The sequence below is a fragment of the Callithrix jacchus genome, chromosome 6 (assembly GCF_049354715.1).
Source record: "Callithrix jacchus isolate 240 chromosome 6, calJac240_pri, whole genome shotgun sequence".
NCBI classification, from domain to species: Eukaryota; Metazoa; Chordata; class Mammalia; order Primates; family Cebidae; genus Callithrix; species Callithrix jacchus.
In genome coordinates this window covers 68,558,517-68,578,312 of record NC_133507.1, presented here as the reverse complement: position 1 = coordinate 68,578,312, position 19,796 = coordinate 68,558,517, and the positions used below count along the sequence as shown (strand labels likewise).

General features: G+C 37.6%; 1 protein-coding gene across 5 annotated transcripts in view; it reads left to right on the top strand.

Annotated features, from left to right (window-relative positions):
* The window catches only part of TANK (TRAF family member associated NFKB activator), a 109,338-nt gene extending 97,357 nt beyond the window's left edge, over nucleotides 1–11,981 (top strand). For all 5 annotated transcript variants that reach the window (XM_008998812.4, XM_008998806.5, XM_002749396.6 and 2 more), the window contains exons 5-8: nucleotides 11–87; nucleotides 726–841; nucleotides 6,811–7,391; nucleotides 11,148–11,981. In XM_008998812.4, the coding sequence (XP_008997060.3) occupies nucleotides 11–87; nucleotides 726–841; nucleotides 6,811–7,391; nucleotides 11,148–11,324 (951 nt within the window). In that variant the 3' untranslated portion in view covers nucleotides 11,325–11,981. The remainder of the gene's footprint in view (nucleotides 1–10; nucleotides 88–725; nucleotides 842–6,810; nucleotides 7,392–11,147) is intronic.
* Nucleotides 11,982–19,796: the final 7,815 nt, after the last annotated feature.

Genomic DNA, 19,796 nt, shown 5'->3' with positions numbered 1-19,796 from the left:
TGTTTTTAAGGTAAGAAGACAAGAGGTTTCTTCTCCTAGAAAAGAAACTTCAGCAAGGAGTCTTGGTAGTCCTTTGCTCCATGAAAGGTAATTCTACATCCTTCTTCGCCAACTCTGAAAAATTATCAATACTGAAATATGTTTTACATTTATATATTTTAAGCTTTAACAATTACAAGAAAATAGCAGCCTTTTAGAATAAGTGGAAGTGACCAACCCCAGGGCCTTTCATGTTAAAAATGACCTAAATAAGTCATACAGTTAATAGCAAAGCTGATCTAAAACTTGAATTCTCTAAAGCTCGACTGTTTAAATTGGCAAATATTAAGGCCATATTTCTTTATATGGATGAATCCTAATGTGAACTTTACCAAAATGAGGAATATTTAATATTCTATTTAAGATGTTTGCAGAGAACAAAAGTCAGTGCATCAGAATTTCTAATGTAGAATAAGACGTCCAGTATTAGCATATATATGAATAAGCAGATATGCTAGACTATACTACATGTATGTACTAGAACTTTTAATTTATCACTTAATTTGTGCCTGGATTTCTACAAACACAAGCTGGTTTTGGTGACATTGTCTAGGAATTTAAAATAATTTTTTTTAACTTTTAAATAATTATTTTATGGCACATAAAATGGTACTACATAAGATTAATTATTTTAAAAACTTGGAAGTTATAGCTTTACATTTTAAAATGTTGATTTTTTTTTTAAGGGATAATATAGAGAAGACTTTCTGGGATCTGAAAGAAGAATTTCATAGAATTTGCATGCTAGCAAAAGCACAGAAAGACCACTTAAGCAAACTTAATATACCAGACACTGCAACTGGTAAGATTTAATTTAATTTACAGTAATATTGATTTTATTGATTGAAATTGATTTCTTTTTGAATGTGAAAATATTTTTGAATGCCTATTAAGTGTGTGGCATCTGTAAGTTACCCCTCATCCACATATATTTAAATGTGTACATGCTATGTAAGTTCTGTAATGTATTACATATGTAATTGTTGGGTTTTTTTCTCTTTTTTATATATGGTACTATGAAGATTGAATTGAAAGACATAATTACTAATTATCTTAATAAAAAATCCCATCTTTAAAAAATATGAATAAATATAGAATATATCCCTGGAAGTTTTCAGTTGTTGTTTGCATGTTAATAAGTGACTTGAAGCCACACTACCATATTATATGAGCTAAGTAAAACTATAACATCAGGTTTGCTTGTAACTTCTGCCTGAAAGTTCATTACATATACTATGGATAGATGTGGTTTTGTTTTTTGGGGTTTTTTTTTTTTTAATTAAATACAAGATCTTGCTATGTTGTCCAGACTGGAGTACAGTGGCTATTCACAGACATGATGGCACACTACAGCCTTGAACTCCTGGGCTCAAGAACTCTGAACTAATTTGGTTCAAGAATAAAAATGTGGCACTCAAATTTCCTGAGTGCTAGTCCTGTTGAATGCACAAAATACACATTTAGTATAAAATACAACTTAGAAGGAACATTTGTTTTACACATGTGTTACAGTATATTTTTTAAATGCTGTGCCCTCCCTTAAAACCCCACCCTGGCTTCCTAGTGTTTGCTTTAGTAGTTCAATATGAATAGCAAAATATAAGGGATTAGGTCTGGCAACCAAACACTTCTCTAAACAAAAGGAAGGTAAACTGATCATTTATAATGATAAATTCTCCTTTACTCTTGTGATTTGAGCTATTCTGCAAACAATTCACAAGAGAAATGATTTACAGTTTTCACTGTGAAAGATGTTGCAGTCTTGGTGACTAATACCCTTTTAATTAAAGATCATTTTCTATTTCTTATAGCTCTTACATCTAGGCTATTTAAAATCATTTTGTAGTATAAATTCACTTTTTGCTACTACTACCATTTTATTTTCAGAAAAGTTACACAATGTGTTATTAGAAAAGCAAAACGGTCTTTGTAGACAGATATAATTTGGTTCTTTCTTTCCCTTCCCCTACCTCCCCAAAAACCCTCCACCTTAATTTTTGTCATTTTCATGAGAAATTGATCTTTTGTATGGACTAAAGATACTAGGTACCTCTGAAGTAAATGAATTATTTCTGTTTAAAATATGCTAGCTATGGAGATATAGTACCTAGAATTCATAAACATGCTTTTTTTTAACATCAACATCTTATTAAGGCATTGTAATGGTGATATATTCTCGGTTACACAGAAAACTTACCTCATTATCAATGGCTTAATCCTTTGACCATTTTTAAATTGCACAGGTCTAAATCTGAGTATGTATCTGTCAACTAGAACACTGAGTGTTTAACTTCAATTTCTTCTCCACTAAAACTGCTTCCTTATGCTTTATTTTTATGCTTTATGTTAACAGTGTCACAAATAATAAACACATTATTCTCAAAATATTTTAGATATTTTGTGCTACAGACTCTAGTGAAGTTTTGCTGGGGTCCAAAGACAAACCAAACTAAATATGCTCTGATAGTAGTATATCAAAAGGAGAAATAAAAAAATATTGTTTAAAAGATGCCTATTCAGGGGTTCCAAATATGTATGCTACACTGTATAAAAATATAGAAGAACTATTTCAAATATAATTTGCATGCTATATCTGGGAAAAGGCATGTGTATTGTCCCTGTGTTATTTTGTATTAAAATTTTATTTTTACTTTTAAATAACCAGATATGATTCATTTGAAAATACTGAGTTAGTAGAATTATACATTTCCTTTTTATTATTAAATACTTTGTTTTTGTCTACTCATCTGCATATGGCAGTAGACTTCAGAGAGGATAACAATAAAAGCTATATATGTTTGTCCATAGCTTCAAAAAAACTGTCTGGTTCATAAAGGAGTGTCCAATTTCAATGGAGATTAGGAAAGAAGAATATAGGATTAAGAGTAACAAACAACCATGAGGTCTTTTTCTTTTGTCAATATACAAAATAATTATACTGAGAAGTAATCTAAATGAATAAGCCTGTATTTAAAATTTGGAAATCTAAAAATGTTTCTCATTTTACTTTTTTCCTTATAAAAATAGGTATTCTTAAAATAGACAAAATAGAAAAGCTATTTGCTCACCTGATCATCTTTCTCAATATGGTGTCAGGATGACAAGTGCTTTCATGCATCTCATTTGAGTTTTAAGTTGTCTCAGCTTAGATTTCTAGTAGCATTAGGAATCTTAGGCATAAATTTTTAATAGATATTAACTCTCACTACTTGAGCAGATTAATTCAGATTATTTTAATGTGGCTGAGGTTTTATGCCAGCTAGCTTTGCTGAAAGAAAATATCTGCTTTTTCAGAGCCATTTCATTTCTCCACATTTTGTTCAAAAGGGAGATAGATCAACTGCTAGAAAAATAATTCAAAGCACATTTCTGTCAATTTGGGGACTTCTCTCTATATATAGAAACCAACATGTTCAATTTAGCATAATAGTTCAGAGCACAAATCTAGAGTTAGGTTGCCTGGGTTCCAGGTGCAGATGTACCACTTACTATTACAGTTGTGTGGCCTTTAAATTAACCTCTCCAACCAGTGTCTTCACGTGGAAAGTGGGGATAATAATAGTGCCTACCTCGGGATTACTTTGAGTATTGAATTAATGTACATACAATAATTATAATAGTGCATGCCATGTGGAAGTGCTATTAATGTTAATAGTCATTGCTATTAGCAGCAGCAGCTGATTCTTCGGCATTCACCTTGTTCTCCTTATGAAGATCATTTGATAAGTCTCTCCTCTTCAGGTATTACAGAATCTGATTACCTCACAAGTTAGTTTTCCTGATTTGTTGTTTGCAAGTAGCAAATGCCATCTACAAAGACAGTACTGTTTCCTAGACTTTTCTGCCACTTTCAAGTCTACTGCCAGGAAAAATGACTACTCAAGAGTTAATGGACTTTAAGAACCTCAGAGGCTAAAGAAATCCAGCTAAACAATTAAGCTTCGTCACAATTACTATATCATTCCTAGTCACAGAGTATCTGGTAAATGTTTATTATTATAGTAGGCTCTGTAGGGGAGAGATTACAGATTCATTCATAATTCATTTGTTAGGGGCATACTATGTGCCAGGCACTGGGCTAGAGTCTGGAGTTAGAGGGAAACAAAACATAGTTTAAGACCTCGAAAAGCCTACTTTAATGGAAGAAAGAGAGTTAAACTTGGAAATACAGTTATGTGGCGAATGACATTTTCAATCAACAACAGATTGCATATACAATGATGGCCCCATAAGATTATAATGGAAGTTAAAAGTTCCTATCATCATAGTGACATTGTAGCTGTCATAACATTGTAGCACACTTTTTTTTTGTAAATTTATTGTAACCTAAGTGTATAGTGTTCATAAAGTCTACAGTGATGTACAGTAATGTCCTACGCCTTCACATTCACTCACCATTCACTTTCTGACTTGCTAAGAGCAGCCTCCGGTCCTGCAAATTCCATTCATGGTAAGTGCTCTATACAGGCATATCCATTTTTTATCTTTTATGCCATATTTTTACTGTACCTTTTCAAAGTTTAAATACACAAATACTTACCATTGTGTTACCTACAGTATTCAGTACAGTAATATGTTATATAGGTTTGTAGCCTGAGAACAATAGGCTGTACCATGTAGTGTAGGTGTGTAGTAGACTATACTGTCTAGGTTTTTGTAAGTACACTCTATGATGTTTGCACAATGACGAAATTGTCTAACAATACATTTCTCAAAATGTTTTCCATCATTAAGCCACGCATGACTATATAACAGAGTGTTTCAGCCCTCAAGGCATCCAAGAGTCATGGGAGAGTCATCCAGAGAAACTATGTCCAAGCCAAGATATGAAGGACAAATAAGAGTTAGGCAAAGAGTAATGGGAGGGGACACTTAAGGCAGTCTGCACAGCATCTGCAAAGGTGCAAAGACAAGAGAGTGTGGCTATTTTGCAGAACTATACAAAGTTCATTATAGACAGGAGTGAAATATGAGCATGGAGAGGTAACCAGGGGCCAGTTATGGACAGTCTTATAAGCCTTTTCTGAGATCTGAGGGCCTTGGTGAGTCATCAAAAGATTTTATTAGGAAGGTAACGTGATCGTTACTACTCTGAGAATCAGGGATGGAGGAGAAGTTGCAATGAAGAGAACAGATTGGATATGAGACAAATTTAGAGGCAAGGAGTTTAAAGGCTGTTACAATAATCCAGTAAGAAAGGATGGTATGAAAAGAAGTATAAAGAGAGGCAGTTGGCATATAGCCAGATGAGCCAAAGAAATTGGTTGCATTGTACTACACATATCCAAACAGAAAAAAAATATATTATATTGGAATGTGCTGTGGCAAAAGACAGGTGTCGTGAGACTGCCAAGATCAAAGGAATGTAGAGGAACTGATATTTGTTAAGTGCCTGCTAACCTGTACAGACATTATGTATACTTTATGTTCTGTATAACCTGTCTACCTAAATTTGCATCACTGGTAATGTCTCTATATGTGAATGTTAAACAGTGTTGATAACAGTTTTTAAAATAAACTTCAGTGCCTTCTTTAAGGGACCTTGTGGAACTTAATTTACCTTTATCTAATGTCTCAGAATCATCAACATGGACAGTACTTTGATTATTGTTTCTTGTATTGAGCACTTCTTGGCCCTATACTAACCAGACTAGTGTGTTCTAAGTTCTTATATCAGCTTTTTTGTTTTTCTTTTCTCTTCCTACTTTTTTCTTGTTGATATCTGTGTCTGCTTTTAGCAACTCATATTCCCTTTTAATTTGCTGTTTCAAACCAGCTATCAGTTAGGAAAAAGCCATCAAGCTTGTTAGAATAAATCTAAAATGAGAATAGGAGCAAAATTCTTATATCTGTGGACCTTGTGGCTCTAATTCTGGCTCCTCAGAAGCTCTACTTTCTTTCTAGCTTTTGAGTATGTCCTTGAAAGCTGAATTTGTTGGATAAGTGGTTCTAGATAAATGAGCTACAGACACCCTTTATCTACCAGATATTTACCTGTTATTTACAAAGGCCTTTAAAAAAAAAAAAAAAAGATGTAAAATAAGAGGGTGTGGTGGTTCACACCTGTAATCCTAGCACTTTGGAAGGCCAAGGCGGGTGGATCACCTGAGATCAGGAGTTCGAGACCAGCCTGACCAACATGGTGAAACCCTGTCTCAAAAAAAAATGAATAAATAAATAAAAGATAAATGATGAGAAAATCATATATGCACTTTTCTTAACATGCATCACAGTGTTTCATCCTTCCTTTGCCTTCACTTTCTTTCCCCAACTCCTACAACCCCAATCCTCACATGGATTATTGAGAGCAGACAGTGGCTAAACTCATTAGTGATATACTTAGACAGTGACATTAATAATAAATGACCTAATTTTAGATATACCTAATAAGATTTTCCCTTTTAACAACTTGTCTAAGCAAACTCACAGTTATAGCTTCTGTTACTGACAAAATGTTTAAATGTATACACTATAAGCAAATGTTTTTTAAGTGGGGAGTGGTGTAACTCTGAACAGGATGCAAAGCTTATAGCAAAGGACCTAGGAAAAGGCAAAGAAGTTAAATTGCAACTAATAAGCTATGTTTCAGTTCACCAGCCAGAGACTGCTAATATTCTGTGTAAGATGGTAGCAGATTTAAAATCCCAGTTGTCTTCATTTGCTATAAAAACCAATAGAAAAAATAATAATAATCTGTCCAAAGCTGATTGAACAGATTTTTTTAAATGATTTGAATGTGTCTGTTTCTCTTTTGTGTTCTTCTCTCTCCAGAAACACAGTGCTCTGTGCCTATACAGTGTACGGATAAAACAGATAAACAAGAAGCGCTATTTAAGCCTCAGGCTAAAGATGATATAAATAGAGGTGCACCATGCATCACATCTGTCACACCAAGAGGACTGGGCAGAGATGAGGAAGATACCTCTTTTGAATCACTTTCTAAATTCAATGTCAAGTTTCCACCTATGGACAATGACTCGACTTTCTTACATAGCACTCCAGAAAGACCTGGCATTCTTAGCCCTGCCACATCTGAGGCAGTGTGCCAAGAGAGATTTAATATGGTGTTTGGAGACAACCCAGGGAACTTTGTTAAAACAGAAGAAACTTTATTTGAAGTTCAGAGAATTGACCCCATAGCTTCAGCTATACAAAACCTTAAAACAACTGACAAAATAAAACCCTCGAATCTTATAAACACTTGTATCAGGACGACTCTGGATAGAGCTGCATGTTTGCCACCTGGAGACCATAATGCATTATATGTAAATACCTTCCCACTTCTGGACCCATCTGATGCACCTTTTCCCTCACTCGATTCCCCAGGAAAAGCTATCCGAGGACCACAGCAGGTAACTTTTGTATTAACAAATATATTATTATGTGTGAACACACATTTTGCCATACATGCACAGATATGCATCTTTTATGTTATCAGACATCCTTTTTAAACTACTGACTAGCCAAACTTAAGGCTTTCAAAAAAACATGTAAGTTCTATAATAAATGACATGAAATTAGAAAAACTGAATATGGCAAAACTCTATTGTAAAGTACCTTAGAATTTATGTCAGATTTAAAAATACATCCTAAGCCTTATCCATATTTATCATGGTGTCACTTTCCTAGTTCCTTGTTTACTCAGCATTAATATTATAGGAAGATTATTAAATTTCGTAGTGTGAAACAAATGCTGTTTTATTTAATAGTTTGTGTATATATTTATGTTTATGAGAATTCATGGTCTTTCATAAGTAAATAATTGCATCTTACATTCCTATTTATAAAAATAAATGAACCATCTTTCAACTAATACTTCTACTACATTCTCAGTTATATAATACATAGATCTGTAGGGTTTAGTTTTGGTTTTGGTTGCTAATCTGGCAATGAACGTGAAGCCTATTATATTTTTAAAATAGTCTCTGCATGTGTATGATATCAACTATTTTATTTAATGTTTCTACAGCTCACAGACTAGTATCCCCCAAACTCCCTTTTAGATTCAAGTTCTATCACAGAATAATTCTTCTAGTTAAAAAAAAAGAAGTTTAATGTCTGAAAGCAAATGAAAAATATATAATTTTTACAAAATGCAGAAGCTTATGGAAATACAGATTGATGTAAATGTCTGTGTAACTTGCAAACATTGTCTGATTTCTCTTTGCCTTGAGATATTTAATTTTTTTAAAGTGTTATTAATACCCTTGCGCTTTAAGTACACTTATAGGTTATAGACTTAAATCAGCATGCAAAGAAGGCAGTTGTCAAGCTGTGGTATATTTTAGTAGTGGGAAAAACTAGGTATGGCTGACAATAAATTTTAATTACGGTCTCACTTATGTTCTTGTTCATTGTACTTTATTTCATATCATAGTCTCGGTTATACTTACTACTAAATGAAACAAATTAAACAATTTCATTTATTACAAGGAGAATTCCTGTGGAGCTGTGAATGCATCAGTTCTAATGCTTGTTACTTTTTTCTCTATTATATGTCTTGCTTGTTCTTTTACTAGTCTGTGCGTTCATGTTTCAGTAGATGGCACCCTGCATTGTACATTTGCTTTCTATACTACAGCAAGGGAAACAGCTGGTATGTGATTACAACTTGATGAAAAAGTATTCATCTTAAAAAATGCAGGAGAATTAGTGTTGAGTTGTCACAAGACATGGGGCATAAGGTTAGATAATTGATATTTTGGCAGAAAAGCAAAGAAATCGGTTTGTTTTGAAGACCATGTTACAGTTCAGGATGGAAAGAATATTTCTTAAAGTCGGTTTTTTAAAAAACATTTTAACCTATTTTGTTTGTATTAATAAAGCTAGCATGGTAAGTACAAAATTCCTGAGTTCAGCCAGGTTCATGCCTATAATCCCAGCACTTTGGGAGGTTGAGGCAGGAGGATCTTGAGCCCAGGAATTTGAGACCAGCCTGGGGAATATAGTGAGACCTTGTGTCTACAAACACATACGTATATATGTAGCTGGATGTGGTGGCATGCCCTATGGTCCCAAAGCTGAGGGGTGAGGATTGCTTGAGCTAGGTAGTTCGAGGCTGCAGTGTGCTGTGATGGTGCCACTGTACTCCAGCCTGGGTAACAGAGCAAGACACTGTCTCAAAATAATAATAATAATTTTTTAAATCCTGAGTTGTTTATAGATAGTAACAAAGATAAGTGAAATTTTGGGCTATGTATTTCAAAAATTTTACTTTATAGCAATCATTACTACTAAATACCTATTTTATATATTAAGCTACCATAACAAAGACTAAAGTATATCAGCTTATTATTGTTCTATGTGATTTTCTTTTTTACTTTGCTGAGTCAGTGATTGGAATCCCAACTAAATTCAATGAAGAGATCAAATATGAACTAAACGTTCTTAATAGAGAAGGATGAATATGGACTTAGAAGGTAAATTGAGAGTGGAAGATTGCCTTACCAACTTCAGAAGCTAAATTGCTTCTGATTTAATTTCTTACTATTTTATATGTCTTAATACGAATTATCTTTAAAGTAACAATTTTTATTTTTGGCCATATCAATTTCCCATTACAGTGATTTGTACTTTTTAAATTTACACTGAAAACATTAAAATTAGAATCAGGTTACCTCTAACTAGATTTTTGTTTATATGTTCATAATTTTTAATACTTTTATCAAAGAAGTTTTTCCAAAGAAAGTTATTTTACCCTGTATTTTATAACATTTATTTTAAATATTACTATTTTTTTGTAATAAAACTGACATTTCTTATGAAAGGAATTGAGTCAGCATTATTATAAGTCCTCCATACTGATATTTGAATTTATCTGGGTGCCTAGACAGACCTTGTATATTTACACCAATTGTACACAGCAGTAAACTGCTTATAAGAAGACAGTGAAACCCAAATGCTTCAATTAGTAATATACTATTTGAAATGATAGTAAATGATTGGTTTACTATCATTTATGTAAATGATTGGTTAACCAGAATGAAAGAAATTAGGGGAAATAACAGTAACACTTGTATCTGGGCTGGGCTAGGCTTGTGTGACTTTAAAAACATATTAGTAATAGGAGAATAATGAGTCTCTTTAAATTTGACTTTATGAGGTGATTCCTCTCAAAATATCAGATTTTAGCTGTGTCAGAGTAGTTTACCTGCGTCCACATATGAAAGAAATTTTAAAAAATAATTTGGTTTACACAATTCAGGAAAATATTTTCCAGTTAACAAACATCTATTATGTACCTATTATTAAGCTAAATGCTATTTCTTGTCCTTCTAGAAGTTTTTTTAATAAAAGAATAAATACACTTATGAAAGGGTATTTATGTGCTGGTTATAGCGGAGGTGGTTCTGTTAAATTAAGATTTTCCATAATTGTTTAACCAGGCAACTATTGACAAATTTACTTTATTCAGCTGTAAGAATGAGTAGGGCTAAACTATGTATTGTATCACAGAAGCAAAGTAAGAAGTCAAGACTGCATGTGTTAGATTTTGTTGAATGATTAAATATTTGCATTTTTAAAAACAAAAGATAACTGATCAGGGAAATTCGTTAATTAGTTTAAAAGGAAATTTTTTTCTTTAAAAATCAAAATAATGCTGATTCATGTATGAGGTATGCACTGTGTTTGCTTATTAATAGTGAAATTGATTTTGATTCAGAAACAATGCACACACACATCATGTCTTGTATACTATGTAATAAAGCCCCTATAATTTAAGGTTTCTATTGTAAAATAGAAAAGAGAGAATTTAATTTAAAAGTCTAGAGTATCAACTATTGTTCCAAAACTACTGCTGTTTTGATCATTAGGTTTTAAAAATTGCATGCTAAAGCTGCAATCGTTTTAAATATATAAAGATAAAATGTATGTGTGTGTGTGTGTATCCCAAGTGATTTTTAATCAAAGTTTCGTTGTGCCCTTTATGAAACAAAGAATTGAGTTGTGTCCTCGTGTTAACTTTAGGGAAAAGTAATTTGCCTTTATATTAGAGAATTAAATATATATGCTCATAATATAACTCATTCAAAAATTCAAATTTGAATTTCAATGCTATTTGAATTTAAACACAAGTAACAGAAGATATTTTTGTTTATTTCCTGCAGCCCATTTGGAAGCCCTTTCCTAATCAAGACAGTGACTCGGTGGTACTAAGTGGCACAGACTCAGAACTGCATATACCTCGAGTATGTGAATTCTGTCAAGCAGTTTTCCCACCATCCATTACATCCAGGGGGGATTTCCTTCGGCATCTTAATTCACACTTTAATGGAGAGACTTAAGACACATTTGAAAACAGACATATCAAGTTCTATGTGATGATTCTGGGTTTGTAATACTATACATACTTGATTGTAAACTAAATTCAAGATCATTTATAGGAAAATCTAGTTTCACAGCTATTTGAATTTTTTTCTAGATTTACTGTATAACTCTTACTTTTTTTAAAGACTGTGTTCTTTCTTGGAGAGATAAGCTCAAAAGAAGAAAAACAAAAAAACATTCTATATAAAACTATAATCCTTTGTATTCATGTTTATAGTGTTATTACTATAATTCAAAATTATGTCTGTGACTTACAGAGTTATATAATCATAATTTATGTTTATTTCAAATATCTGAGTTTATTGCTTGGATTTCTAGTGAGAGCTGTTGAATTTGGTGATGTCAAATGTTTCTAGGGTTTTTTAAAATTTGTTTTTATTGAAAAATTTATATTATTTATGCTATAGGTGATATTCTCTTTGAATAAACCTATAATAGAAAATAGCAGACAACATAAACATCTTTGTAAATATCAAACCTAATACATTGTTTGTCCAGTGATAAAAAACTGGTAGAATTATTTAAACACTTTAGATTTTTTTAAATAATATACATGGCTTTAATTTTTACTATGTGTATAGCTACATGAAATTAATTAAATATTAAAAGAGTCACTCATGTTGTGATTATTAGTGTGTTCTTTGTTCCTGAATAAAAAAAAAGAAGAAGAAAAGGAAGGAAAGAATCACATTTTTAGGGAAGTTTATACAATTCATGTTTTCATTTCAGTAACCTAATAGAAGGGTGATGACCAGATTCCGTGGCATTTATTACATTTAGTGAATCACTTTGAATTTTAAAATTATTTTTCAAACTAAACTTTCTAAAGAAACATTTGTTTTTAATGGGAACAAATCTAAAACCCTGTAAGGACTATCCATATTTATTAACTTAGATTAGAAATGTTCATATTCTTGTTGAGAAATTTGTTATTCATTGTTAGCAGCCTGATTGATGGCCACTGAAAGACATTTGAGAGAGTGGATACCAAATTCAGAAGGCTGCAATTTTGTTTAAAATGAGACTTCCCTTTCATTTTTATTCTCTGATTCTCGCCTTTTGGGTTTCTTTTTTCCCCTGATTCTTAAAAGTGTTTGAGGCATGGCTTCCATTTTATGAAGTAAGCATTGATTTGCAACTCTCAGAAATTTAAGCCTTCTTGAAACAAGTGCTTTAAACTGGAGGGTGTGGGATGGGGGAATATGAGCAGGCCTCTGTGCCACAGTGAAGAACCTTAACTTGTGGAAGAATGAGAGTGGTGCCTCGACTTCTCCTGGTGCCAAGCACATCGTATTGACATCTTCCTCACCAAGGTGACATAGCGATTATTAGGTATTCACTGTGAAGGGTTCTGAGGCATGTACATCGTTCTTTCATTGCCACTAGGGCTGAATGGAAATGCCTAGACAATTATCCAAGTTTCTTCCCTTCCCCCCACCTCCCGCCCACCCATATTCCCCTCTCACTCCTCCCCCCCCACACACACACATACAAAATTAAAAATAAAAACTTCCCAGCGTGTACCAGTCAGAATATACCACTGTACCTATCTTGTGAAAGGGGATTCTTCTTTTCCCCTGTCCTTTTCTAGATGGGAAGACTTCCTCTCAACACAGTTGACATCTACTAGCTTGCTGACAACCAGAGGAAACTCTGAAAATGACTCAAAGTGTACCATTGACCTTCCTCCCCAGCCCATCCTTTCCCATCCCCCTGCTTTTAGCAGGACTAGCAAACTCTGTTTTCTTTTGGGTTCCAGCAGCACCTTAAGTTACACGTTCTGAGGGACAGAGACCTTTTGCGGCCACAGGAGAGGCGGCCTGGAGAGCCGCCCTCTGCCCTGCTCTCAGAGGGAGCGCGGGCCACCGCTCGAAAAGTGGAGTGGGCATCCGCCAGGTCTCTCCCTGTCTCATGACTGAGTCGTGCAGGGGCTGGCTTTTGGCATCTGCTAAGCGTGGCCGGGTAAGAACAGCTCCCAGGTAAAAAAGCTGCACACGCGAAACGCCGAGTCTGAAAAACCACCCCCGCCGAGGCGAGGCAGTTGTGAGCGGGATGCCTGAGAAGTGGGAGGTGAATGTCCTCGGGAGGGCCCCCCCCACCCCGCCCGGTGCAGCTTTCCCCGGAGGCTGAGGCTGCTGCCAGCGGGGACATCTGCTTTCTTACACTCCAGCCTGGCTCACCCCGCCCCCTCAGCCCCGGGTTGCGTGGTTATTTTACCAACACGGGGGGAGGGAGAGCTCGAGGAGGTAGAAAAGGGGTGGATGGAAGCTTAGAAGATTTTCTTCCCACTCCCCCACGTCCCCTCCTTTCTTCACATCTTTTAACCTTCAAGGTAAAGACTTTATAAATAAGAAACAATAAGCGTGTCCGCCGGCTCGAGGGCCCTCCTTCGGCTCGCCGGGGCTCTCGGGCGCCGGGCCTGGCCCCTTTCCACCGTCCCCGAGTCGGGCCGTGCTTCGGCGGTTCCGCTGGGCGCAGTGGCCGGCCGGGTGCACCCAGCCTGTGGTGCCTCCTCTCCCGGGCTGCTGCCTCGACAGCTGCTTGTAGCTACAGTAATTAGGCTGTCAGTGCTTGTTAGAGGAGAGAGGGGGAAACACGCTTCTGACAGCAGATTCCAAGACTCCCCAGTTTGTTAATTTCTAAGAGATCTTTAAAACATTAATTGAGGTCTCCCCAACTCCTCCCTTCCCAAAAATATCTTTAGGAGAAGCGAATTCTCTCCGCGAGGAAGCAGTGTTTCCCGCAAAACTGCCAGCCCGCCCCCCGCTCACGCACAGACACCCGATTTCCCATATACAGATATGTGCATACATGTATACGCGGAAGGTTAACTGGGCGGAGGACTCGCCCAAGTAGGCACCGGGATTGCATTTAAAATAATAAATAATAAATAAATAAATAAATAAACTAGGAAGGAAAGAGGGGGAGGGAAGCAGAAGTAGGGAAGAAAAGAGAAAAGCAGCAGGCTGATTACGAGGTGTCAAAACTGCCAGGAGCAAGAAGGTGATAGCAATCAGGGGTGAGAAGAGTGCGGCATTCGTGCGGGGCAACTAATTATCCGTCTCATTTGAGAAGAGCAGCATTTGAGGCAGCAGCGTTCGCCTGCTGAACGGTGACAGATTGGCGCGGAGGAGAGGGGAGGTGTTAAAACAATGGAGCCGGGCGCGCGAGCGCTGCTGCATGCTAATCAGCCCTCCCTCCGCCTGCCTGCCGCGCTCCCTCCTTCCTCCCGGCCTCCCTCCTCCGCGCTCCCTCCTCCCGCCTGCGGCGCTCCCTCCTTTCCAGCGGGCCCCGCGCCGCCGCCGCCACCCGCTTCCTGCTCCCTCACTTTCCCGCGCGTCCTTCCCGCCGCTGGCGAGTGGAACCCAGCCACCGCCACCGAGTCCCTCGCGGGCCGGGAGCCCCCGTGCGGCCCCCCATGCCGACCGGGCCGAGCGCAGCCTCGCGCGGGTTCGCCCGAGGGCGCAGCCTCCGCCGCGCGCCCACTCCGCGGAGCGGTGAGGTGAGGGCCAGCGTTCCAGGATCCACGTTTCGGGGAAGAGGCCGAAGAGCCTGCGTTTTCACGCCCACTCGCTTTCTGGTGAATCGAACGCGTCGACCAGCGAGTGGGAGTCCAGGCGAATTCAGAAAAGGCAAGGGGCAGCTAGGGCTGGAAAGAGCAGCAGGGCCACAAAAGCCAAGGGCTCCAGCACTGATGGCAGATCCCCTGCCCTGCCTGCCCCAGCGAGGCCGCCACCCCGAGGCCTCCAGCGGCCCCCAATCTGCCCTGCAAGCAGCCGCGCCCCGCTGGCTTGCGGCGAGGTCAGCCCCTCGGTCCCCGTAACGCCTCCCGCACTGCGGCCCTTAGACCCTGCAGCCCCCTTTTCGCCAGAGCCACGCGTCCACGCTTTAAATTATCGCAGCGAAGACACAAAAAGGGCCTTAGTATTAATTGTGCTTCCAAGGCCTGACCTCCTGACCCCAAGACTAGAATAAGGGGCGTCTGGGCCTCCAGATTTCCTTCGAAAGACCGTCGCGAGGAGAGAAGGGCCTGGACAGAAGCGGGCCACGGTCCCCACTGTCGCGGAGACTGTGGAGCCACCGGGGCCGAGGCTGATCTGGATGCCCAGCTCCCCGCCTGTCCACTCTGTTCTATACTCTGTCCTGAGAGAAGCTGGTCAAAAACAGCAGCGCCCTGGCTGCCCCTGGACAAAGAGTCCATCAGAACCCAAGTTTGCTGAAAAAGGCTTTTCATACCTGTTGAGGCAGGCGGGGACCTGAGATTTGATATAACCTTCTCCTACTTTTTGACCGTAAAAGCTGATTGTTGAGCTTAAAAGACACTTTTATTCCTACCATTAAAATATTTTTACGGTTACGGGTTTGCATAAACTACCTTATAAACATCATAAAACTTCCTTCCCACTAAAGTCGTGGATGGACCACCAGAGTAAAAACCTGTGCAGTGTGATTTTTTCTTCTGCTGACCCTTACCTTTGCATAACTTTATACACACCATTGTTCCTTTTTTAAAAAATCAATTAAAAATAAGGTTTGCTGAAGCTCAGTCATATATACACCCAGCTTTCATTTATATTATTTTGCTTTGTAATATTTCATGATAAAATTACACAAAAATGAAATTAAAATGAGTAAATTTTGATATTTGTATACCATCCTCATTGATCCTAGTCATGTGAATAACTACACAAGTGCACAGAGTGAATCATTTTTCCTTTTAGAATATGCCCAGGCATACCAGTAGAGTAGCTGAATGCAAACTTAAGATCTACTAAAATCATTCCGAATGTTCTAAAGTTTTTAAGTTGAAAAATCTTAGAAGAGTTACATAAAAGATTTTGTGTAAGTAAGTGGTTTTCCACTCTGGAAAACCACTAAGCAGTCCTCTGCCCTTAGCATATCACAGGCTTTTTGGTGCTACAGTATTAGCTGGCATTTGGAAATTTCCCTTGTGTCTGAATGTGTTAAAATAGCAACCTATCTAACAGCAAAACAAATTTTAACTTTATATTTATTCATGTAAAGGTGGAGATTCGGATGTTCCATCAGTGTTCAAAATTAAGCAGCCTTTGCTTCATTAACCAATTCTATATAAGCAATATCTCTCTAAAGCTGTGAACCTATAGAGCTCAAATAAATTTAATTCAATTTGGTGAGAAATACATATCTCACCAAATTCTTTGTCTTCCAATAACTTGGTTTTTATAGGTTTAGTGTAATTTTTTCCTCAGTCTACGGACCTCACAAATTTGCATGACTGTTTTAACGGTGTATTTACAGATAAGTTTTTATTTGCACATAAGGACAAAAAGGTGAAGTGAAATTTGGTCCCAATGGAAACCTGTTAGGTTCCCTGAACATATGGCTCATTGGGCTGTTACTTCCTTTTTGAGATCATTTTCCAAGATTTTTTAATATATACATCAATTTGACACCAGTTATAAAAGAAAATATATTGGCTTTGAAGATTCCTCCACCTGGGGCATATCTCTACACACCATGTAGTCAGGTGTACCTCTGAATGTACAGGTTTCCAGTCTCTGAAAACAAGGCATAATTTGAAACTAGTCAGAGCTGCCAGTTGATTTACACTGTCTTTGAAATTAGGTTCTTTGGATTCTTAGAATGCCATATTGATTTGATTAATACAGTTTAGGGGTAATTGCCTAAAACTCTTTTTTGGAAGGCTGTGCATTTGGAATCCACAGTATTACAATGATTTCCCTCAGTAGACAGAAGTGATGTAAGTCTCATTTGTTGAAAGTGTGTGGTGTCAGCTTAAGACTTAAGGGGAAAATCACAGCACTTTGAAAAAGATGTAAATGTTCAATTGGTAAAAAAGGGGAAAAAACCTTGCTAAAACATGTGCCTATTTCCATTATGCTTAATTTACTATTCAAAACAAGTTTTTCCTAATAAGCTCTATTGTTTCTTTCTGTTTTGTAAAATTTAATATGTGTGAGACAAAAACCAGATTCAGAATGTGAATGAAGTCTATTGAGTGAAAGATTGTTGGAGCTTTTAGTTCGAGAAGGCCTCAAAGAAACATCACCTTCTATCACCTAAAAGATATAAAGAAGCAAGTTTCTTGGGTCATTTCTAGAACCAGTTCGTAGATTGCCAATTTCCTCCATCCTCAGAGCTCCTCATGGATGAATTCACACACTTTAAAGTGCACCAAGCACTAGCGTATTCAGAGTGATTATGCCATGTTTATTTACTGCATAGCTGTAGCTTTCATTTTATTGTGGTTCTCTTTTTTCTGAAGCATCAGTCCCCTAATAGGACTGAAGTAAGTTCTCAAACATGTTGTCCTCTTGTCCTGCTATACAGGGTTATGTATATCTCAAAGTTACTCACACATCTCCAGAGACTCTGCACCTGATTATGCAACCCTTTGACGTTTAACCCATCTCCCATGGTTGAATGTCCCCTTGGAATTGAGAATGCCTGGATATCCTAGCATGTGCCCATGTGTCCTTTGTTGTTTAGGGCTCTACCATGAATACATTCAAAAACTATCTTTTTGATAGTTTGGAAGGAGTGTACAAATGATGACTTCTCACTTTAAAATAAGTCAGGGCATAGTTGTAAAATAAGAAAATATTAAAGACTGCCTAATTCAACTTTCTTTTTGTGGACAAAACAACACACACACACACACACACACACACACACTGTATCTAAAGAGAATAAATGAGTCCCTCACACCTATTCAAATAGTTAGAACTCAACTTATGCTCTCCAGCCTTTCAAACTACTGTTTTTTTCCACTGTGTTTTTCCATAACCAGCCCTTAGCTTAAAGAAAATATACTTTTTCACTGACTTTGTGCTTTGTTTCGGAAGAAGCCTAAGTCCTACCCGAAATCTTTTTATACAAGACTAAACCACAAAGAGAGTAGGGGATCTGACATTACCTGACACTTGGAGTGGGGTTTATTATTTAAAGGTTGTTGTCCAGTCGAGGTGGCTCATGCCTGTAATCCCAGCACTTTGGGAGGCCAAGGCAGGTGGATCACCTATGGTCAGGAGTTCGAGACCAGCCTGGCCAACATGGTGAAATCCCGTCTCTACTAAAAATACAGAAATTAGCCAGGTGTGGCAGCGCGTGCAGTACCAGCTATTCAGCAGGCTGAAGCAGGAGAATCACTTGAACCTGGGAGGCGGAGGCTGCAGTGAGCTGAGATTACCCTATTGCACTCCAGTCTGGGTGACAGAGCCAGACTCCATCTCGATACATACATACATACATACATACATACATACATACAGGTTGTCAATTTATCACCACTCGAACAAGGGCCCCAGTCCAGTTGCAGTGAGCCAAGATCACACCACTGCACTCCAGTCTGGGCAACAGAGCCAGACTCCAAAATCAATTAAAAAGGCTGTTAATTTATCACCACTCTAACAAAGGCCCCAGTCCATTTCTGCTCAGAGAAGAAGCACCTGGCGTTGAGCATCTTTCAGGCCTGCTCCAGTGAGAGAAGAGCAAGTCATGGAACATATTTTTGTAGTTTGAGACACTAATATGTGAGAAGATAAAAATGATTTGTACTGATAGAGTATGGAGTTTAACCATACCATAACTGCCAAACCACAGTGCCAAGTTTTTTTTAACAGTCTGAATTCTAAACCAAAGGTTAGAGATTGTCTGGGGGAAATAAATAGCTAACCAGCATGAACTGGAAGTGAGCTTACGTATTTTCTAAAACTATTGATCTGGAACTAAAACATTCTCTAAACCAACCAAATACTTCATTTGGTTCCAGAGCTGGCCTTCACTGTTTGGAGAAGGCTGTGCAGCTCAGAAGGAGGTCTCAGCCTTATATTATCTTCCCCCCAGAGTGTTGGTGAATCAACTCTGAAAACCACACTCATTAGACAAATAGTTTCTCCATTTGCAGTTGTTAAATAGCTCTACCAGCCAGTGATAAAGGGGCATCCTGTGCAGGTGTGTTCAGACCACTTCAAGCAACTGGCTTAAAAGGAAGTCTAGCTCACTAGGGATCCAAAGTATCAGTAAGGGTGATAAAGCTTGCTTGAAAAAGCTCTCTCTGAGGCTGGGGAAACGATGTAAGCAGCAGGCTTCCTCCAGAAAGCAGCTTTCTGACTCCTCACCCTCTCACATACATTTCAATATGCAAAGACCCACTGTTTTGTTGCGTTTTTCCTGAGGTTTTACTATTGGCATTGCAAAGCCTTTTCTTTCAGCATCTGCAAGACCCTATTTGATGAAATCTATTTCTAGGTTTAAAGCCTTTGATACATCTCAAAGCAGACTTTGCCTTTAAAGTTTTCAACTCAACTTTTTTTGTTTTTTCAAAATAAACTAAATACCAATGGATAACGGGGCTCTATAGTCAAGGTTTAAAAAAAATGTATACACTGGGGGTGGAGCACGCTGGCTCACGCCTGTAATCGCAG